Here is a 23,568-nt window from a genome sequence, read left to right on the forward strand (position 1 = left end):
GTAATCCCAGCACTTTGGGAGGCTGAGGCGGGCGGATCACGAGATCAGGAGATCGAGACCATCCTGGCTAACATGGTGAAACCTCGTCTCTATTAAAAAATACAAAAAAATTAGCCAGGCGTGGTGGTGCCTGTAGTCCCAGCTACTGGGGAGGCTGAGGCAGGAGAATGGCGTGAACCTGGGAGGCAGAGCTTGCAGTGAGCCGAGATGGTGCCACTGCACTCCAGCCTGGGTGACAGAGTGAGACTCCGTCTCAAACAACAACAACAAAAAAGCGACTTTAAAGAATCAAAGCTCTTTTCTGGTGGATATTTTTACTTTTAACACTGGCCTGACCACAATGAATGCTAGCGGATATATCAGCTGAAAGATTATTTACCACTTGCTCAGGAGACTTAGCCGCAGGGATGCCTAGTGGCTTGGAGCTGCGGCTGAGGCCCCATATTACTTGGCCTTGGCAAAAGTAAGGCAGATATCCCATAATGTAGTCTGCTCGGGGCATAGGCTGGGGCCTGGCCCATGGGTCTTGCAGAGCTGCCGTCAATATGGTGCTGGGACGTTGGACCAGCCAGGGGGCAGGAGCATGGGCTTTGCCTGCCACTGGGGCATACTATGGGAGGGACAATGCAGATATGTTGCGGTGGATCCTTGATGTTACTAGCCCAGCAAAAGCAACCTGGTGAATTAGGAGCTTGGAGTTTTTCCAGGGAGGGGGACTTAGGCTGGGCCTGAGGGGAAGGGTTGGGTGTATTAGGAGGGGGACTAGGGGTATTAGGTGGAGGATGGTCTTGGGGATCCCGTGTGCTGTTCTCTTTGCCAGGATCCCCCCTTCTCTCGCTGGTTCTACAGGAGGGGCAGGTGCATAAGGGAAAAGGGAGGACAGGTCTTTGCTTCCAACAAAGAGCATAGTTCAGTTCTTCTTGAGAAACTGGGCTTTTATTACTTACATGTTGAATTAAAAGTTGATATAGTATACCCTTAGTCGACCCAAACTTTGGCCAGAAGATTGAGGGACTGAGGATAGGTCTTTGAGACCAAATAGAACAGCAATATTTTATCATTTGTTCCTTTGTCCTATGTTTAGTTCTCTTGTTATCTTTCCAACCTTTTAGCATGAGACCTAAGGGGCTATCAGGTGGTATATCTTTGAGACCTAAGGGGCTATCAGGTGGTATATCTTTGAGACCTAGGGGACTATCAGTGGTATATCTTTGTTGCTAACTTTATCTTTTTTGCTTGTATTATCTACCATACTGGGTCCTGGCTAGGCTCAGTCCCTCGTATTAGGAATCTCTTGCCTAGTGGGGGCTTGCTGTGGCTCAACCCCTCATATTAGGGATCTCTTGCCTATTTGGGGGGTTCCTTGTGGCTCAACCCCTCGTATTAGGGGTCTCTTGCCTGTTCTTCACTGGAAGCTTTGCTAAGGCTCAATTCGCCTATCCTTTAGCTCCACCTGCTGGAGATTCCTTGCACCCTTCTTTCACTGTCTGCTCTGGCCGCTTCCCTTGAGGGAATGTTCCAGGTCACTTTTAGCATTGATGGCGGGTCAGTATAAACCCCTGACGGGACCCCCAAAGGGCCGCCCTAAGCCATATGAGATGACCACGGAACTGCAGATTGGTCCCACTGCACACAGCAGTAGTGCTTACCATTCATGCACTTTCAACCTCCAGAATGCCCCAACCCCCGCAAAACCACTAAAGAAGTAATTTGTTGCCCCTGCGACGTTTTCTACCTTGGTCTGTGCAGTTTACCTGGTTGCCACAGTATTGCAAGTCTCTCTTCCCCGCGTTGCTGAGAGTCCAGGTTTATTCGTCACAACAGGTGAGTCTCGATCTCCCATCCCTGAGGCCACAGCAACAGGGCAGTGGGAAGCGTCTCCCCTGGGTAGGGTGACTGAAGACCCCTTCCCGAAAAAGAATGGGGATCCCGGACGAGCCCCCAGAATTGTTGGATATAAAATGCTCCAGGATTAGATGCTCGGTGCCATCAAGTAAAACCAGCACTCAGGCAAAAGTTTCTCTCAGCAAGGTAATTTACTTCTGCAGAACGGTGCCACTTGTGTCAATCAAGATCACAAGAGCACAGAGAACAAAGGAGACCAGGGGATTTTTATCCTTAACGCAGTCCCTATCTCTGTGTCACTCCCCCATGGGCTGGGGTCAAGACTGCACAATCTGAGCTGACCCAATTGGCCACTTGTACATATTTTCCTAAATATAGAAGGAGAGGGGGACATGAGGTACAGAGGTGGAGTGTGAGACGTGCAGTTTCGGGGGAACAATGGGTACAGGTAACCAAGGGAACAGATGTGAGTTATTGATTAGAGCTGACAAGAATGGGGTAGGCTGTTTACGGTAACTAGGGGTAAGGAAGAACAAGAAAGTTGAATTTGAGAACAAGGATAAGGAAGTTAGCAGGCTAAACCCTTTGAAGAGAGACTCAGAAAGATTTATTGCAGCTTACAATCTCTTCCTGTGACTGCCTGGACCTGACAGTCCTCTTGCCAGACCAGATCTGTGCGGTGTCTCGACAGTGCCTACATGGATTTTAATAGAAAATGAACACTTTTTTCTCCCCCTCATGTTTAAAGTAGATGTATGATCACTAATTTTTCCACTTTCGTTTTTCTATGGGAGAAGTAACTTCGAGGTCTTGTGGAATGATGGTGTCCCACACTTCCCCTGCCCAGCAACCCCTAAACACACACACATACACACACTTTCTGTGGCTTTTAGCTCAGGCCATGGGAAAGGGGCAGCATTAGTGAGAGGTGACAACGTGTTAGCAGCCCTCGCTCACTCTCAGCGCCTCCCCGGCCTCAGCGTCCGCTCTGGCCACGCTTGAGGAGCCCTTTAGCCCGCCGCTGCACTGTGGGAGCCCCTCTCTGGGTTGGTCGAGGCCGGAGCCGGCTCCCTCGGCTGGCGGAGTGGTGTGGAGGGACAGGCGCGGGCGGGAACCAGGGCTGTGCACGGGGCTTGCAGGCCAGCACGAGTTCCGGGTGGGCGTGGGCTCGGGAACCCCCCGCACTCAGAGCGGCCAGCCGACACCGCAGGCCCCAGGCATTAAGGGGCTTAGCACCCGGGCCAGCAGCTGCAGGGGGTGCACCGGATCCCCCAGCACTGACAGCCTGCCCACGCCGCGCTTGAATTCTCACCGGGCCTCAGCCACCTCCCCATGGGGCAGGCCTTGGGACCTGCCGTGTGCCATGCCCAAGCCACCCCCAACCCCCATGGGCTCGTGCGCAGCCCAAGCCTCCCCAACAGGCGCTGCCCATCCCATCCACTGCCAAGGGCTGAGGTGTGCAGGCGTGCAGCGCAGGACTGGCAGGCAGCTCTGTGGCGGCACGGTGCGGGATTCACTAGGGAAAGCCAGCTGGACTCCTGAGTTGGGTGGTGTCTTGGAGAACTTTTATGTCTAGCTGGAGGATTGTATATGCACCAATCAGCACTCTCTGTCTAGCTTGGGGTTTGTGGATGCACCAATCAGCACTCTGTGTCTAACCAATCTGGTGGGGACTTGGAAAACTTTTATGTCTAGCTAGAGGATTGTAAATGCACCAATCAGCACTCTGTGTCTAGCTCAAGGTTTATAAACGCACCAATCAGTGCTCTGTGTCTAGCTAATCTAGTGGGGACTTGGAGAACTTGTGTGTCTAGCTAAAGGATTGTAAACGCACCAATGAGCACTGTGTCTAGCTAAAGGTTTGTAACCACACCAGTTGGTGCTCTGTGTCTAGCTAATCTAGTGGGGACTTGGAAAATTTTTATGTCTAGCTAGAGGATTGTAAATGCACCAATCAGCACCCTGTCAAAACGGACCAATACGCTCTCTGTAAAATGGACCAATCAGCAGGATGTGGGTGGGGCCAGATAAGAGGATAAAAGCAGGCTGCCCGAGCCAGCAGCAGCAAGCCACTCGGGTCCCCTTCTGTGCTGTGGAAGCTTTGTTTTTTCACTCTTCGTAATAAATCTTCCTGCTGGCCACTCTTTGGGTCCACGCCGCCTTTAAGAGCTGTAACACTCACCACGAAGGTCTGCAGCTTCACTCCTGAAGCCAGCGAGACCATGAACCCACCGGAAGGAACTAACAACTCCAGATGCGCCACCTTTAAGAGCTGTAACACCGCTAAGGTCTGCAGCTTCACTCCTGAAGCGAGACCACAAACCCACCAGAAGTTAGAAACTCCGGACACGTCCCAACAGCAGAAGGAACAAACTCCAGACACACCATCTTTAAGAACTGTAACACTCACCGCGAGGGTCCACGGCTTAATTCTTGAAGTCAGCAAGACCAAGAACCTACCAATTCTGGACACATTAGGGTGGTAGGCCAGGCAGGGGAGAGATCCTACATTCCAGGTACCCCTAGCCCTTCCCCTAACCAGGCTAACCTTGGGGATTCCCTGGAGATCAACCACTTCCAGTGAGAAGGAGTGGACAAAAGCCTCTGGACCAGCCATTCCTTCTTTCTTTCCAAGTCCTCCTTCCTCTCTAGCATCAAAACCAAGCCTAAGTATTTTGAGGTTACATGAACATCTCTCCCCTTCTTTTCTGTGGCAGAGTCTCTTGGCAAATAAAGGCATTGGGGCCTGAGTGGATAGCTCTCCAAGGTACACTCATTGACACGGGGTATCAGATAGGGCTAGTCCCAGGCCAACGGAGTAAGGCAAACTGTCAGAACCTGGGCCATATGGGCCCTGGGAGTGTGAGGAGAGACAAATGGCTAAAGGCCCTAGCACCATTCCTGGACGTAATTTAGCCACCTGAGCATGGCTAAAACACTGGATACTGAGGTTGGAGGATTTAAGAGGAGCTGTGTTTAAAAAACCCTTAAACCTGGTATTGGAAGGCCGATGATGCGGCATTGCTAGATCCCTGTCATTGAAGGCCAAGGTGGCGTGGCTATGTTTAAGTCCTGAGTCTGAAGAACTTTTAGAGTGTGGTTAAAGAATCTTGGATTTGGGACTGGAGGGTTAGGAAGGGGACATGGTAAAGGAGTCCCTCAGATTGTAGGGCTGGAGACTGAACTCTGAGTAAAATCTAAAGGTGGGGTAGGAGAGGATACAGCAAAGCTAGGGATGTAGAAAAAAATAAAGCAGGAGCGTGTCATGGAAGCCAATGGAAGAACACAGTTGCAGGAGGAAGTAGTCAGATGCAAAGACCATTCCTCCAAGGGGACCGTCACTTGACACCTCTGCTCTGAGAAGTTAGATCTCTGTCATCTTCACATCTAAAGGAATGTAAGGGGTCAAAAGACTGTCCCCAAAGCTCTTAGAACAAGAGTGGGGTGGGCGTACAGTGGATAGATTTGACTCCAAGTATCTCTTAAGGGGCCACTTCCAGCCAACACCTTACTCTCACTCCATGAAGGCTTCTCCCGAGTGTGTCCTCTGACATGTGACAAGTAATGATGTCCACGTACAGCTCTGTCCACATTACCTTACAAACAAGTCTTCTCCCTAAGCATTTCCGCTGGTGTGGCTGATGGCTGACTTGTTGCTAAAATCACATCCTCACTGCTTGCACCTCTAAAGCTTTTCCCCGAGTGTATCTTCTGGTGTATGATGAGCTGTGACTTCCTCCTAAAGCCTCGCCCACACTCCATGCATGCATAAGGCTTCTCCCCCGAGTGTATCCTCTGATGTAAGCTGAGAGTGGACTTGTGGCTAAAGTTTTGCCCACACTCGATGCACGCGTAAGTTTTCTCTCCTGTGTGTGTCCTCCAGTGTCTGTTGAGGAGTATCTTCCGGCCAAATCCCCACCCACATTCCCCACACACATAAGGCTTCTCCCCTGAATGTGTCTGCTCGTGTGCGAGGAGAGTTGATTTATCACAAAAGCCTCACCCACGCTGGCTGCACACATAAGGTTTCTCCTTGGAGTGTGTACGCCGGTGGTAGTGGAGGGTTGTCTGAGCTATAAAGCCTCGCCCACTCTCTGCAGACATAAGGCTTTTCTCCTGTGTGTGTCCTCTGGTGTCTGATGAGCTGTGATTTCGTGATAAAGCCTTGCCCACACTCTGTGCATGCATAAGGCTTCTCCCCAGAGTGCATCCTCTGATGTACACTAAGAGCGGACTTGAGGCTAAAGTTTCGCCCACACTCAAAGCACGTGTAAGGCTTTTCTCCTGTGTGTGTCCTCCAGTGTCCATTGAGGAATATCCTCCGGCTAAATCCCCGCCCACATTCCTCACACACATAAGACTTCTCCCCGAGTGTGTTCTCCGATGTGATTTGAGCGTCGACTTCTGGCTAAATCCATGCCCACACTCCTCACACACATGAGGTTTCACCTCTGAATGTGTCCACTGGTGTAGGAGGAGAGTTGATTTAGCATGAAAGCCTCGCCCACACTCTCTGCAAACAAAAGGCTTCTCATCTGAATGTATCCTCTGGTGTGTGTTGAGACATGATCTTCTTACAAAGCCTCGGCCACAATCCCTGCACACATAAGGCTTATCCCCTGTGTGAATTCTCTGGTGCTTAATGAGCTCTGACTTTTCACGAAAGCCTTGCCCACACACTGTGCACATAAATGACTTCTCCCTTGTGTGTGTCCTCTGATGTCTGATGAGGTATGGCTTGCAGCTAAAGCCTCGCCCACAATGGCTGCACACATAAGGTTTCTCCCCGGAGTGTGTACTCAGGTGGTTGCGGAGGACTGACTCAACTATAAAGCCTCGCCCACACTCTCTGCAGACATAAGGCTTTTCTCCTGTGTGTGTCCTCTGGTGTATGATGAGCTGTGACTTCCTGCTAAAGCCTCGCCCACACTCCCTGCACACCTGTGACTGCCTTTTGTCTGAAGATTTTTCTGCTGTGACTGCCTTCTGTCTGAACAGGTTTGACTTCCGGTTAAAAGCTAGTGCACACTCTCCAAACCTGACTGCTCCAAACCCTGGGGTTTCTGCCCTCTTGGAAATTCTGTCTACTTCCTCAGAGCTTGCATTCTGGGCTGGACTGAGCTGTACCTCTAATATTCTGTTGCCTCCCCAAGAGCTTATTGGTGGTCTCTGGAACAGGCTAGAGAAACCCACTAAAGCCCCCCTCTCATTTGTACTCCAAAACAAGGGTCTGACGCCTCCTTCCACTCGTTGATCTTCTGCTTCAGCCCCCCTGTGATTTTTATCAGAAGGACGTTGTGACTGTGGCTGATCCTCTGGGCAGGGATTTCCTGGGTGGAGTTGATTTCCTGCATGGAAACCTGGAATAGGATGATTGTGTAGCTCATCTTGGCTGAGGAATTGCTGACTGCCAAAGGCCAGAGGGCAAGAAGGGCAGATATGGACTTCTGGCTTTGATTCTGCTGAAGAAAGAAAGTTTCCAGTCAGAAGAGTCACAGGAAGGGCTGACTGGGCTCTTGTTTTATGATAAGATCTGGCCCATTAATCATTCTCAATGATTAAAGTCTTTCTCCCCAAGATGTGCTGTGCAGGACCTATATTTTCATTCAACCTCTTCAAACTTTTGATTTGGAAATCATTTCAAATATACAGAAAAGTTGCAAGAATATGAATAACACAAAGGGCTGGGCACAGTGGCTCATGCCTGTAATCCCAGCACTTTGGGAGGCCAACCAAGGCGGGAGGATTGCCTGAGCTCGAGACTTCAAGACTAACCTGGGCAACACGGTGAACGCCGTCACAAAAAAGTTCCTGATGTTTCCCATGATTAGACTCAGATTATACACTGCACTCCATTTTTACATATTACATATTTTACTTTAATCCAAAAAAACCCACAGCCAAATCTATTCTATATATTAACGCAACAGAGAATCTTCCAAGTAGGCATCCGAGACATCCTCAGTGCTGTAAATATCTACAATTATACTAAAATTATCCTTTACCATAATCACATGATGCCACAAGCATTTGTTTCCACTGAGAGAACAGTCTTTATGACCTATACGGGAATGCTCTTTGTGACTTTTCCTTTGAGAAGAAAGGATGGATTGAGATAGGAGTCCTTAGTCTCGATGTCCCCCAATGTAGAATGCAGTACAGAATAGTATTGAAGAATGTGCATAGGAAGCCTTCATTTGAGTTTCCCCACTCATAAGTAGATATTTACTAGAGGAAGATTACATGCCAGGTTCTACCAGAAGTAAGGATTCATCAGTGGAGAAGACAGGCACAACTGACTTAAAGAAGGCTGGCTCTTGGTCCTCCAATCCAAGATCTGCTCTTCCCTGTTTTCCACAAGTCAGCAAATACAGTAATGTTACCATTTAGCTGCACTTTCCTAAGAAATATCAAAATTAAATTGCAACTGTTTCTAACCAGCTGAAGATAACAAACAACCATGAACTTTTTGTAATCCAGGAGGCCAGACCCTTTATCAGCCTAACTGAAGACCCTTGCCTAACTAATAAATAGGAGAATTTTTATTTTTATTTTTATTTTTTTTGAGACGGAGTCTCACTCTGTCGCCAGGCTGGAGTGCAGTGGCGTGATCTTGGCTCACTGCAACCTCTGCCTCCCGGGTTCAAGTGATTCTCCTGTCTCAGCCTCCCAAGTAGCTGGGACTACAGGCGCCCGTCACTCCATCTAGCTAATTTTTGTATTTTTAGTAGAGACAGGGTTTCACCATGTTGGGCAGGATGGTCTCAATCTCTTGAGCTCGTGATCCGCCCGCCTCGGCCTCCCAAAGTGCTGGGATTACAGGCGTGAGCCACAGTGCCCAGCCCCATTTGGCTTTAGTCACCCACTCCCACCACCACATTCTTCGATTCCTGATTCTAGGGCAGCACTCTATGGCTCCAGGGCTTCATTTCTTCTGGATGGATGGGGGTCCTGGTTTCAGTAGCTCCTCTAGAGCAGCATAGCTTAGCTAGTCCTCATCCCTCTTCCTGTCCTGAGAGAGTTGGAGCAGTTGGGCTGGGTGTCTGGGAATCTGATGATGAAGATGTCTGGATGGCAGCTTTGCAAGCCTAGAGTAGTCAAAGCCTGGAACACTCCTGGCCCTAGATGTAGTTCAAAGGCCAAAGTTGGTTAGCTTTCCCAAGAGGTATTGCATCTATGTCAGGGGGCTTAATTCTCACTGGCTTCTTTTCTTCAAAGGCCTAGTCAAAGTAGCAAGGATCTCATTATTTATAGAACATAGACCTTTAAAAAGTTCAGAGTTATTTGTGGTGTATTTAGAGTATTTAGGAACACATATTTTGGCATCCTGAACCCTGTCTTGTCTTTTCTTACTTTATGACTGTGGACACAAAGTTACTAATCCTTCTAAACTTCAATTTCCCGATCTATGAAATAATACCAGCATTAAATTTGGTCTTTATGTAAAGCCCTGAAGAGCACAAAGCACAATGCTGGGCCCATAGTGAGTGATATTTATTATGGGGTCTATTATTATTATTAAGGATAATAATAATAATAATAATAATAATAGAGCTTAGAATCCAAATTCAGGTAATAAAGACCATCAGAACTTAATACAAGTGAATAAATAAATAAAAATTTTGAGTTTAATCGTCAGGCAAGGGAATGAACAGTAAAGAAACTTTACTGAATAGTTCACAGGGAGAACTACTAAATAGTAGGAAGTCAGTTTTATGGCATTTGTGCTAATTAAATATGGAAGACCAGGACTCTGCATAGGATGGAATGAATCCATGGGTCTACACATGTTTGGTTAAAACAATTCTTCTGGCCAGCACAGTGGCTCACACTTGTAATCCCAGCACTTTGGGAGAACAATGAGGACGGGATCACCTGAGATCAGGAGTTCGAAACCAGCCTGGCCAACATGGTGAAACGCTGTCTCTACTAAAAATACAAAAATTAGTCGGTCATGGTGGTGCACGCCTGTAATCCCAGCTACTCAGGAGGCTGAGGCAGGAGAATTGCTTCAATTCTAGGAGGTGGAGGTTGCAGTGAGCCGAGATCCCACCATTGCACTCCAGCCTGGGCCACAAGAGTGAAACTCTGTCTCAAAAAAAAAAAAAAAAAGGCCGGGCGCAGTGGCTCATGCCTGTAATCCCAGCACTTTGGGAGGCCAAGGCGGGTGGATCACATGAGGTCAGGAGTTCAAGACCAGCCTGGCGAATATGGCGAAACCTCATCTCTACTAAAGATACAAAAATTAGCAGGGCATGGTGGCGGGCGCCGGTAATCCCAGCTACTTGGGAGGCTGAGGCAGGACAATCACTTGAACCCAGGAGGCGGAGGTTGCAGTGAGCCGGGATCACGCCATTGCACTCCAGCCTGGCTGACAGAACAAGACTCTGTCTCAAAAAAATTTAAAATAAATAAATAAATAATAAAGCCAACTAGACCCCCATCCATCCAAAAGAAACTAAGCCCTGGAGCCAAAGAGTTCTGCCCTAGAAGCAGGAACAGAAGAATGGAATGGGAGTGGGTGACTAAAGCCAATTCTTTCTCTTATTTTATTTATTTATTTATTTATTTATTTGAGACAGAGTCTCTGTTGCCCAGGTTGCAGTGCAGTGGCGTGATCCTGGCTCACTGCAACCTCTGCTTCCCAGATTCAAGCAATTCTTTTGCCTCAGCCTCCCAAGTAGCTGGGACTAGAGGCGTGTGCCACCATGCCTAGCTAATTTTTGTATTTTTAGTAGCGACGGGGTTTCATCATGTTGCCCAGGCTGGTCTCAAACTCCTGAGCTCAGGCAATCCACCTGCCTCAGCCTCCCAAAGAGCAAGGATTACAGGTGTGAGCCACCACGCCTGGCCTTTTAATTTTTTTTTTAGACAGAGTCTTGCTCTGTCACCCAGGCTGGAGTGCAGTGGTGCAATCTCGACTCATTGCAACTTCGGCCTCCCAAGTTCAAGCGATTCTCCTGCCTCAGCCTCCTGAGTAGCTGGGATTACAGGCACGTGCCACCTCACCCAGCTAATTTTTGTATTTTTAGTAGGGACAGGGTTTCACCATGTTGGTCATGCTAGTCTCGAACTCCTGACCTCATGATCCACCCACCTCGGCCTCCCAGTGTGCTGGGATTACAAGTATGAGCCACCGTGCCTGGCCTCTTCCTTCTTTATTCTACATTTCTACTAAACAAGACCCTTCAACTTAAAAAAAAGAAAGTCCATAATGTTCAGAGTAAAAGCCAAGCTGCTTAGAGGGCCCACTGGGTTCCACCTACTGCTTCTTTGACTCCAGTCTTCATTTGCTCCATCTGAGCCACACTCTCCTCCCCTCCTGATGATGTACACTGGCTGGTTTCTATGTCTACAGCACCCTTCTCCCATACATATCACTGGTATATTCTAAGAATGCAGAACTAGACCCAGCGTTTAATAGTCAATATATACTTTTGAGTAAATGAGTGATAGGAGCCAAGTTAATTAAAAAAGGACTAGAGGGTTAGGCAGAAGATGTTCTCTAATACTGTCAGAACAAAAGCCTCCTTTTTATAACCTATATTTCATAACATCTCACTTACTGTCCTGAAACAAAATTCATATTTAATTAAATGTACTCATGTTTTGTGTTTTTTTCTCTCCAAGATGGAGTCTTGCTCTGTTGCCCAGGTGGGAGTGCAGTGGCGCAATCTCAGCTCACTGCAACTTCCGCTTCCCGAGTTCAAGTGATTCTCCTCCCTCAGCCTCCTGCATAGCTGGGATTACAGGTGCACATCACCATGTCTGGCTGTTTTTTTGTTTTTGTTTTTGTTTTGTATTTTTAGTAGAGGCGAGGTTACACCATGTTGGCCAGGCTTGTCTTGAACTCCTGACCTCGTGATCCACCCGCCTTGGCCTCCCAAAGTGCTGGGATTACAGGCATGAGCCACCGCACCCAGCTGCAGAATGTTTTAATGATGTAATGCCCTATCCGAAACATAAAAAAGAAAGGAACCAGGCGTGGCGGCTCACGCCTATAATCCCAACACTTTGGGAGGCTGAGGCAGGCAGATCATCTGAGGTCAGTAGTTTGAGACCAGCCTGACCAACATGATGAAACCCTGTCTCCACTAAAAACAAAAAAAATTTGCCGGGCGTGGCGGCACGTGCCTGTAATCCCAGTTACTCGGGAGGCTGAGGCAGGAGAATTGCTTGAACCAGGGAGGCAGAGGTTGCAGTGAGCCGAGATTGCACCATTGCACTCCAGCCTGGGCATCAAGAGCAAAACTCCGTCTCAAAAAAAAAGAAAAAAAGAAAGTAATTTACAATAAAAATATTCATTTCAATATGTAATCTCTTGACAGGGCTATATTATGAGACATACCAGAGCAATCAAGTGCTTACAGGAAGATCATTGTGGACATGATAGCTACAAATGCAGACACACATGGATGTGCCTTATTGATGACTATGTATGTTCTAGTGGTGACAGACCTAAGTGTGCTATGCAAGCGGTTACTCAAACACCACAAGCAGCACTGCCATGAGTGATGTATTTTTTTTCATATTGGTGAACACCTCTTGGTAAAGGTCAAAACTATTTTCTCTTGATTTACAACCTACCATGCAAAAATTATGATATTATCTAAAATAGGTTTATATTCTAGATTCAGAACATTACAAACAGATCCGTGGGCTACAGGGAAGAAAAAAACAAGGAGAGAGAGAAGGAATTGATATAAATTAAGAGAAGTTTTTAGAAGATGGAATGTGTGGATCTCATCAGAATCCCGATTCAAATTTGCAAAAAAACTTTTTTGAGATGATCAGGTAAATTTGAACATGGACTAGGTGTTGGATGATACTGAAGCACTACTGATAACTTTGAATTCTGATCATGATACTGTAGTTATATAAGAAAATGTGAAGCCGGGTGCAGTGGCTCATGCCTGTAATCCCAGCACTTTGGGAGGCCGAGGTGGGCAGATCACCTGAGGTCAGGAGTTCAAGACCAGACTGGCTAACATGGTGAAACCCCGTTTTTACTAAAAATACAAAAAATTAGCTGGCTGTGGTGGTGCGTGCCTGTAATCCCAGCTACTCGGGAGGCTGAGGCAGGAGAATCGCTTGAACCCAGAAGGTAAAGGTTGCAGTGAGCCAAGATCGCACCACTGCACTCCAGCTTGGGCAACAGGAATGAAACTCCATCTCAAAAAAAATAAATAAAATAAAATGTCCTTATTTATTGGAGTTGCACTGTGATATGAAGGAGTGGTATGTCATGATATTTGAGATTTGCTTTAAACAATTCAGCAATAAGAGAAAAAGTGATGTAGAGAGAAAGGGAAAGATGGATCAAGGATGAAAACAGTTTAACACCTGAAATGGATCCAGTGAGATCCAAAGTTTCAGGGTCAAGATTAATTTGAATCAGATTATTTTAAGGCAATTTTAACATATTCTTCAGAATCAACAAAATGTATGAGCATAAAGATAGAGAGTAACAAGACCAGATGAAACAAGACCAAATCAGATTGGCCAATTGAAAGCTAACTTAAATGGATGAATCTACACTGAAACAGAAATAGGCAACTAGGATTGAAATGAGGCCAATTCGAATTAGATTAAAGCAGTGCAAAATAGGTCTAAGCAGAGATAAAGAGAACAAATCAGAACTATTTAATTCATAGCTATGCCAGATGAAGACAAACCTTGAGAAAGATGCTGAGAGAAATGTGAGGAACTTTGAAAATCTGACTTTCATCAAGAACTCAGGAATATCTGGAATAATTTTGTATTTGCTAACCTAGTAATCAGTTTTAGTATTTAAATAAGTGAATAAAAACATGATGTATGATATCCAGTAATCTATAAAACATCAAACTAACAGATTTATACCTTAAACGTTAAACATTTCCAACTTCTAGGTCATAGAAGGCATCTCTTACTATTCTCCTCCTTGTTCTCTGTACTCCAACCACCTTGGCCTCCTTGCTTTTCCTCCAAAGGGCTAGATATGCTCCTGCCTCCAGGGCCTTGGCACTGCTTTCCCCTTGTCTGGAGCAGTTTCCCACCTGACCCACATATCCAACCTCCTCACCTCCTTCAAGCCTTTGCTCAAATGTACTTCCTCATAGAGGCCTACCTTGATCACGCAATTTAAAAGTTCAGCCAGTTGCCTCCACACCCAGCACTTCAGATCTCCCTTAATCTACTCTACTTATATTTATATATGTCTTATACATACATTTTTTTAGCTATGTAGCACTTATTATCCTTTGACATATATAATTTACCTATATATGCTGCCTATTGTATATTGTCAGTCTACCTATACTAGAATATAAGCTCCATGAGAGAAGAAATGCTTTATTATTCTATTCACTGATATGTTCTAAGAGATTAAAACATTGGCTGGCACACTGAATATGGTCAGTAAATACTTGAATGGAAAAATGAAGGAAAAGAACATGTCCTTACCCAACGAGACCAGATTCCTGAGATTTTCCAGCATCACTTCTTTGTATAGGTTCCTCTGCTCAAGGCTAAGTCTCTTCCACTCTGCCTCATTGAAAAGCACAGCCACATCCTCAAAAGTCACTGGTCCCTAAATCAACCAATAAATTCATATTCATCAAGTCACCATTAAGATTCACAGGGAGAATGGAACTGGTGGTCTTGGAGAATCTAGCTACATAAGAAATTGATCTAGGCCAGGCATGGTGGCTCACACCTGCAATCCCAGCACTTTGGGAAGCCGAGGTGGGAGGTTATCTTGAGGTCAGGAGTTTGAGACCAGACTGGCCAATATGGTGAAATGCTGTCTCCACTAAAAATACAAAAATTAGCTGGGCGTGGTGGCACACGCCTGTAGTACCAGCTACTCGGGAGGCTGAGGCAGGAGAATCACTTGAACCCGAGAGGCAGAGGTGGCAGTAAACCAAGATCTCTCCATTGCACTCCAGCGTGGGTGACAGAGTGAGACTCCGCCTCGAAAAAAAAAAAAAATGGATCTACTTGGGAGGCTGATGTGAGAGGATTGCTTGAGCCCAGGAGTTCAAGACTAGCCTGAGCAACACAGTGAGACCCTGTCTCTATGAAAAATAAACAAAAATTAGCCAAGTATGGTGGTGTACACCTGTAGTTCCAGCTACCCAGGAGGCTAAGGTAGGAGGATTGCCTGATCCCAGGAGGTCAGGGCTGCAGTGAGCTGAGATCGCACTATTGCACTCCAGCCTGGGTGATCAGAGTGAGACCCTGTCTCAAAAAAACATACACCGTATGCTTTTTCATCTTCAAGTCTCTTATCTTCTAAATGAGTATTCAGTGGTGTTTTATCTTTAGTTACACTTGAAAGGTGGCGTTGCCCTCAGATACCAAGGGAGTCACCAATTAACTTACTTCTACTGAATTCAAGCATTATTTGCTCAGTGACAAACTGCTTCAGCCTATGGGTATTCCATGACACTCCTAACTTGCCCAGGCTGAACTGCAGTGGCGTGATCTCGGCTCACTGCAGCCCCTGACTACCAGGTTCACGCAATTCTCCTGCCTCAGCCTCCCAAGTAGCTGGGACCACAGGTGCATACCACCACACCTGGCTAATTTTTTTTGTATTTTGTTTTTAGTAGAGATGGGGTTTCACCATGTTGGCCAGGCTAGTCTCCAATTCCTGACCTCAAGTGATCTGCCTGCCTCGGACTTGCTTTAGATTTTTAACTTCACTGTGCAGACATTGGGGAACATTCCCAGCTGCCTCTGATCACCCTGAGTACCTCTTCTCTGACTCAGCTTCTTCCTTCTATTCTCAGGTATACATCAATCTTCTTGTCCACCTTCCAAGTGGTCCTTGGCACTCTAGGAGTTGGTAATGTATATTCCAGGTTCTAAAGCTAAACTAATTAAGCTTCTATCAAATCAAAGATGACAGTAGGGGCTGAAGGAAACACACTGCAAGGCTACCAAGCCAGAGCTTCCTAGCATCCTCCCCTGAGAGCTGGACTATAAAAGAGATTTAATAAAACCCAGCACAGAAGTGCAGAAGCAGTAGAGAATAATAATGACGCTGAGCTAAGAGTAGGAAACTAGGTGTAGATGCTGAAATCCTTGAGTGTGTGAGAAGTTTTGGGAGGGATGTCACATCTATAGCCAGCAGCCCAGGCAGTCAGGCCACGTGGCACAGTGTAGGAGGGAGGACAAAAAGTCTAGACAGCAGGCTAGGACCCAGGATCAGGCAGCCAAGGCCTGAGCAGGCAGTGGTGTGGGCTGCTGTCCCTTACATGCTTTCCATGACCTGCTGCTTCAGGCACATCCTGGTTCTCATATTCTCAGTGATCTTTCCCCTTTTCTTTTTATACCGCAGGTCTCATAATTTCTCTTGTTCAAGCCTTGTGTCTCTCATGTTCCAATATCCTCTCCATTTCTCTCTTGACTCCTCTTCCCCCTCTAGTTCTTCCACTGAAACATAAAACTACAGGCTCAGCTACAATGGAAGCTAGGCTTTTTGCACAGTGGATGTAGTAGGAGCCCAATCTACGGAGTCAGACCACACAAGTCCAAATTCCAGCTTTGCCACTTATACAATACATGACCTTTGGAAACATACATAACCTCTCTGTGTCTTAGTTTCCACATCTATAAAATGGGCTTGACAATGACACCTACTGTCTTAATAAAGATAAAGCACTGACATCAATGCCTGACATACAGTAAACACTTGCTATTACAATTTGCTATAACTAAGCAATAGAATGTTTTATATTTAGGTGAAAACTGATTTTTAAAATAAGTAAATAATTTTTGGTTCTCAAAAAGTAATCAAACATTCTGTCCAGTACAAGGCAAGAAGAGGAAGTAAAAAGCATAGAGACTGGTAAGGAAGAAATAAAATTACCCCTATTTGCCAAGGACATGGTTTTCTATGTAGGAAACACAAAGGAATCTATAAAAATGATCATATTAACTAATAAGTGAGTCCAGGAGTACTGATACAAGATGAACACATAAAAATCCATCGTATTCCTATAGATTAGCAACGACCATGTGGGAACTGAAATTAAAAACATACCATTTACAATCACTCCTGCAAAAAAGAGGTGCCTAACATAAATCCAACAAAACAAGTGTAACATCTGTACACTGAAAACTACAAAATGCCAATGGAAAAAAAAATCGAAGATCTAGATAAATGGGGAGACAAAGCACGTTCATGGGTTGGAAGGCTCAACATAGTAAAGATGTCAATCTTCCCCAGAATGATCTATAGATTTAACACAATTCCCATCAAAATCCCAACCAGATTTTTTTGTAGATATAGACAACTTATCCTAATATATATGATAAGGCAAAGAAACTAGAAGAACAAAGTAAGAGGGATCACTCTACCTGATATTAAACTTACTATTTGATCACTGCAATACTTGAGACAGGGTATCTATGGAAGAATAGATACACAGATCAATAGAAAAGAACCAAAAACCCAGAAAGAGATCAACACAAATACCCCAAATTGGATTTTTGTAAAAGTAATTCAATGAAGAATACACTTAGCAACAAATGGCACTGGACCAACTGGATATTCACAGACAAAAAAATTAACCTCAACCTAAAACCTCACACTTTATTAAAAAAAAAATTCAAAATGAATCACGAATTTAAATATAAAAATATTAGAAAAAATACAGGAGAAGATCTATATTGGGACCTAGTGCTTGGCAAAGAGTTCTTAGACATGACACCAAAACCACAATCCATAAAAGAAAAAATAATAAACCAGACTTCACCAAAATTAAAACTTTTCTCAGTGGCTCATGTCTGTAATCCTAGCACTCTGGGAGGCTGAGGCAGGCAGATCACCTGAGGTCAGGAGTTCGAGACCAGCCTGGCCAACATGGTGAAACTCTGTCTCTACTAAAAATGCAAAAATTAGCTGGGTGTGGTGGCGCACGCCTGTAATTCCAGCTACTCGGGAGGCTGAGGCAGGAGAATCACTTGAACCCAGGAGGCAGGGGTTGCAGTGAGCCAAGGTCATGCCACTGCACTCCAGCCTGGGAGACAGAGCAAGACTCTGTCTCAAAACAAAAAACAAAATAAAAACAAAAACAAAAACAAAACCTTTTTACTATAGAAGACCCCCACCTCTTCCAGAACATAGAAGCAGAGGGAACATTTCCTAACCCATCCTATGAATCCAGCATTACCCTAACAGCAAATCTAGATAAAGACATTAGAAATTAAAACTACAAATCAATATATCTCACAGAGATACAATACTCCCTCCCAAAATATAAGAAAATCAAATCCAGAAATGTCCAAGAAGAATTACACACCACACTTGGGTTTATTATAGTTCTGCAAAGCTGGTTCAACATTTGAAAATCAATCATTGTGGAGGTCAGAGTCGGTTTTTCAAGATGGCGGCCTTTGAGGCTCTGGTGTCTGGCTGTGGGCAGCTTCCCTGTGGGCTCCTAGCAGGCCCAGCAGTGACCAGCTGATCTCAGCTTCCAGCTCGCAGGTTCAGGGACGTGGTGGAGATCCAAGAAGGAAAGACAACTATAATTGAAGGCTGTATCACAGCGACTCCCAAGAAGAGTCCAAATCCTCCTAACCCCTCTGGCCAGTGCCCCATCTGCCATTGGAACCTGAACCACAAGTAAAACTATGATGATCTTTTGCTGCTTAGCCAGTTCATCCAGCCTCATGGAGGCATGCTGCCCCGAAAGATCACAGGCCTATGACGGGAAGAGCACTGCAAGATCGAGGAGTGTGTGAAGATGGCCTACAGAGCAGGTCTGTTACCAAATCACAGGCCTCAGCTTCCTGAAGGAGTTGTTCCAAAGGGCAAACCCCAACTCAACTAGTACCTGACCCACTGGGGTCCCCACACCCTCATGCCCATCTACAAAAAAGGCCTCCCCTGGAACAGGGCGTTCATGGCCTTGGGGTCACCCCTCCTGAGGGACAATGTCTGCTACTCAAGAACACCTTGGAAGCTGTATCACTGACAGAGAGCAGAGCTTCCAGAGTTCCTCCTGCACCTGCACTGTGGAGTAGGAGGCCTACTCACAAGCCCTGGGCCACAACTATACTCCTGCCCCACCCCACCATGACGGCCTGACCCCTCTGACATGTATGGACAGGGGACAGTGGGACAAACTTCAGTACCCTTGGCCTCCCCAGTAGCAATGCTGGGAGCTAGAGGCAGGCAGGGCAGGCAGTTGGGTCCCTTGGCAACTGCTGTGGGGCTTGGGCCATACTCAGTGCTGGGGACAGGAGTTTTGCTCAATGGAATGTCATAAACTAGGCTCGTGGGCTTGAAAAAAAAGAAAAGAAAATCAATCATTGTAATCCACCATGTTAACAGGCTAAAGAAACAAAATCATATGATCATATCATTTGATACAGAAAATACAAAACCCAACACCTAGTGATTATAAAAATTCTCAGCTGCCAGGCGTGGTGGCTCGTGCCTGTAATCCCAACAGTTTGGGAGGTCAAGGCAGGAGGATTGCTTGAGCCCAGGAGTTTGAGACCAGCCTGGGCAACATGGCAAGACCCTGTCTCTGGCCAGGCACGGTGGCTCTCGCCTATAATCACAGCACTTTGGGGGGCTAAGGCAGGCAGATCACCTGAGGTTACAAGTTCGAGACCAGCCAATGTGGCAAAACCATGTCTCTACTGAAAATATAAAAGCTAGCCAGGCATGGTGGTGGGCACCTGTAATACCGGCTACTCGGGAGGCTGAGGCAGGAGAATCACTTGAACCCGGGAGGCGGAGGTTGCGGTGAGCCAAGATCGCACCACTGCACTCCAGCCTGGAGAGAGAGCGAAACTTTGTCTCAAAAAAAAAAAAAGTAAAAACTCTCGGCCAGGCATGGTGGCTCACGCCTGTAATATCAGCACTTTGGGAGGCCAAGGTAGGCAGATCACTTGAGGTCAGGAGCTTGAGACCAGCCTGGCCAACATGGTGAAACCCCGTCTCCACTAAAAATACAAAAATTAGCTGGGCGTGGTGGCACAAACCTGTAATCCCAGCTACTTGGGAGGCTGAGGCACAAGAATCACTTGAACCCAAGAGGCGGAAGTTGCAATGCACCAAGATGGCACTGCTGCACTCCAGCCTGACAGATAGAGTGAGACTGTCTTAAAAAATAAAATAAAAAATAAAAAGTAATAGCTCTCAGCAGACTAGAAATACAGCAGAACTTCCTCAATTGACAAAGAACATCTACAAAAAACCTACAACAAATATCCTACTTTATAGAGAGAAACTAGATGTTTTTCCTAGATAACTGGAAACAAAGCAAGGATGTTTTCTCTCACCACTCCTGTTCAACATTGTTCTGAAAGTCCTAGCTATTGCAATGAGACAAGAAAAAGAAAATGTACACATATTTGAAAAGAAGTAAAGCTGTCTTTGTTCACAGATGACATGACTGTCTACATAGGAAATTCCAGAGAATCTACAAAAAGAAATAAAAAAAAAAAATCTTGGAACGAATAAGCAAGCATAGAAAGGTTGCAGGATATAAGATCATCTGCTTTCCTATATGTCAACTGCTTTCCTATATACCGGCAATGAACAATTAGAATTTTAAATTTTACACACACACATACACACAGAGCACCAAAAAAATTAAATACTTAGGTTCAACTCTAACAAAACATGTACATAGTCTATATGTGAAAAACTACAAACACTGACAAAAGAAATCCAAGATGATCTAAACAAATGGTGAGACAGTCTATGTTCATGGACAGTTAGACTCAGTATTATGGTATCAGCTCTTCTGATCTCAATGTATAGATTCAATGCAAACCCAGTCAAAAACTCAGCAAGCTATTTTGTACCTATCAAGAAACTGATTGTGGAGTTTACATGGAAAGACAAAAGACCTGGAATAGCAAACAAAATACTGAAGAATAAAATTGAAGGATTCATATTACCCAATTCCAAGACTTATTATAAAGTTACCTTTATCAAGACAGTGTGGTATGGGCAAAAACAAAGGCAAATAGATCAGTGGAACAGAATAGAGTCCAGAAATGACTGACACAAACATCAACTGATTTTTTGTTTAGTTTTTTTTTTTTTGAGACAGAGTTTCACTCGTTGCCCAGGCTGGAGTGCAATGGCACGATCTTGGCTCACCGCAACCTCCACTTCCTGGGTTCAAGCAATTCTCCTGCCTCAGCCTCCCAAGTAGCTGGGATTACAGGCATGAGCCACTGCGCCCAGCTTGTTTTGTTTGTTTTTTAAGAGATAAGGTCTTGCTCTGTCACCCAGGCTGGAGTACAGTGGCATAATCATAGCTCAATGTAGCCTTAACCTCCTGAACTCAAGTGATCCTCCCACGGCAGCCTCCCAAGTAGCTAGGACTACAGGTACATGCCACCAATCCCAGCAAATTTCTTAATTTTTTATAGAGATGGGTTCTTGCTGTGTTGCTCAGATTAGTCTTGAACTCCTGGGCCCAAGCAATCCTCTCACTTGAGGAAAACATCAAACAAATCCCAAGTAAGGGACAATCTACAAAATATCTGACTAGGCATGGTGGCTCACGCCTGTAATCCCAGCACTTTGGGAGGCCAAGGTGGCTGGCTCACGAGGTCAGGAGATTGAGACCATCCTGGCCAACATGGTGAAACCCCGTCTCTACTAAAAATACAAAAAAAAATTAGCCGGGCGTGGTGGCAGGTGCCTGTAGTCCCAGCTACTTGGGAGGCTGAGCTAGGAGAATGGCGTGGACCCAGGAGGCAGAGCTTACAGTGAGCCTAGATCGTGCCACTGCACTCCAGCCTGGGCGACAGAGCAAGACTCCATCTCAAAAAAAAAAAAAAAAAAAAAAAAATATATATATATATATATATATGACTAGTACTTCCTTGGAGACATGACAACTAAGTGTAATATGATAACCCGGATGGGATCTTGGAACAGAAAATGGTCATTAAAACTAAAGAAATCTGAATAAAGTTAGAGTTTAGTTAATAACCACCATTATTATTGGTTCATTAATACTAAACGGTGATGGCCGGGCATGGTGGCCCACACCTGTAGTCGAAGCACTTTGGGAAGCCAAGGCAGGTGGATCACTTGAGGTCAGGAATTTGGGACCAGCCTGGCCAACGTGGCAAAAGTCCATCTACTAAAAATACAAAAAATAGCTATGTGTAGTGGTGCACGCCTGTAATCCCAGCTACTCAGGAGGCTGAGGCAAGAGAATCACTTGAACCTAGGAAGTAGAGGCCGCAGTGAGCTGAGATTGCACCACTGCACTCCAGCCTGGGAAACAGAGGGATCTTCTGTCTCAAAAAATAAAAATAAAAAATGCCCAGATTATTAAGATAAAGATCTACATAAATGAGGAAAAAATGGTCTAAATAAATGGAGAGATACTGTGCTGATGGACCGGAAAACTCAGTAATGTTAAGATATTATTCTCATGGCCGGGCGCGATGGCTCACGCCTGTAATCCCAGCACTTTGGGAGGCGGGCGGATCATGAGGTCAGGAGATCGAGACCATCCTGGCTAACACGGTGAAACCCCATCTCTACTAAAAATACAAAAAATTAGCCGGGCGAGGTGGCGGTCGCCTGTAGTCCCAGCCACTCGGGAGGCTGAGGCAAGAGAATGGCGTGAACCCCAGGGGGTGGAGCCTGCAGTGATTCGAGATCCCACCACTGCACTCCAGCCTGGGAGACAGCGAGACTCTGTCTCAAAAAAAAAAAAAAAAAAAAAGATATTATTCTCCCTCCAACTAATATAAAAATTCAAAGCAATTCAATCAAAATCCCATTGTACAAATTGATAAGACTTTCAATTTCAAATTGATAGATTTCAATATTTATATAAAAATGCAAAAGACAGCTGGGCGTGGTGGCTCATGCCTGTAATCCCAGCACTTTGGGAGGCCGAGGTGGGTGGATCACGAGGTCAGGAGATCGAGACCATCCTGGCTAACACGGTGAAACCCTGTCTCTACTAAAAATACAAAAAATTAGCCATGCGTGGCAGCACCTGCCTGTAGTCCCAGCTACTAGGGAGGCTGAGGCAGGAGAATCGCTTGAACTCAGGAGGCGGAGGTTGCAGTGAGCCAAGATTACGCCACTGCACTTTAGCCTGGGAGACAGAGCAAGACTCTGTCTCAAAAATAATAATAATAATAATAATAATAATAAAATTTAAGGACTTACACTACCTGATTTTAAGACTTACCATAAAGCTACTACATTAGTGAGGAGCACAATACAAATGTGAGAAGAGTTCAATGGAGCAGAACAGAGCACCCAGAAAACAGACCCACAATTTATTTTTCTTTTTTTTGAGACAGGGTCTCACTCCATCACCCAGGCTGGAGTGCAGTGGTGTGAACATGGCTCACTGCAGCCTCAACCTCCCACGCTCAAGAGATCCTCCTACCTCAGCCTCCCACATAGCTGGGACTACAGGCGAACAACTCCAGCTAATTTTTTGTACTTTTTGTAAAGATGAGGTTTCGCCATGTTGCCCAGGCTGGTCTCGAATTCCTGGGCTCAAGCAATCCACCTGCCTTGACCTCCCAGAGTGCTAGGACTACAGATATGAGCCACTGTGCCTGGCCCCACAATTGATTTTTAACAAAAGTATCAAAGGAATTCATGAAGGAAGGAAAGTCTTTTCAAAAAGACAGTGTTGGAAGAACTGAACGCCCAAATTTAAAAATAAAGAACGCCAATCCCTATCTCATACCACACCAAAAAAAACTAAAAATCACCTC

At 45.6% G+C, this 23,568-nt stretch overlaps 1 protein-coding gene and 1 pseudogene across 1 annotated transcript in view; one reads left to right on the plus strand and one right to left on the minus strand.

Annotated features, from left to right (window-relative positions):
• Nucleotides 1–4,234: 4,234 nt before the first annotated feature.
• The window catches only part of ZNF589 (zinc finger protein 589), a 29,898-nt gene continuing 10,564 nt past the window's right edge, over nt 4,235–23,568 (minus strand). The window contains exons 3-4 of the mRNA XM_054481807.1: nt 14,290–14,416; nt 4,235–7,307 (exon numbers count right to left, since the gene is read on the minus strand). Of these exons, the coding sequence (XP_054337782.1) occupies nt 5,845–7,307; nt 14,290–14,416 (1,590 nt within the window). The 3' untranslated portion in view covers nt 4,235–5,844. The remainder of the gene's footprint in view (nt 7,308–14,289; nt 14,417–23,568) is intronic.
• On the plus strand, nt 18,222–18,812 carry LOC129033377 (large ribosomal subunit protein mL66-like; annotated as a pseudogene).

The sequence above is a fragment of the Pongo pygmaeus genome, chromosome 2 (genome assembly GCF_028885625.2).
Source record: "Pongo pygmaeus isolate AG05252 chromosome 2, NHGRI_mPonPyg2-v2.0_pri, whole genome shotgun sequence".
Taxonomy (NCBI): Eukaryota; Metazoa; Chordata; class Mammalia; order Primates; family Hominidae; genus Pongo; species Pongo pygmaeus.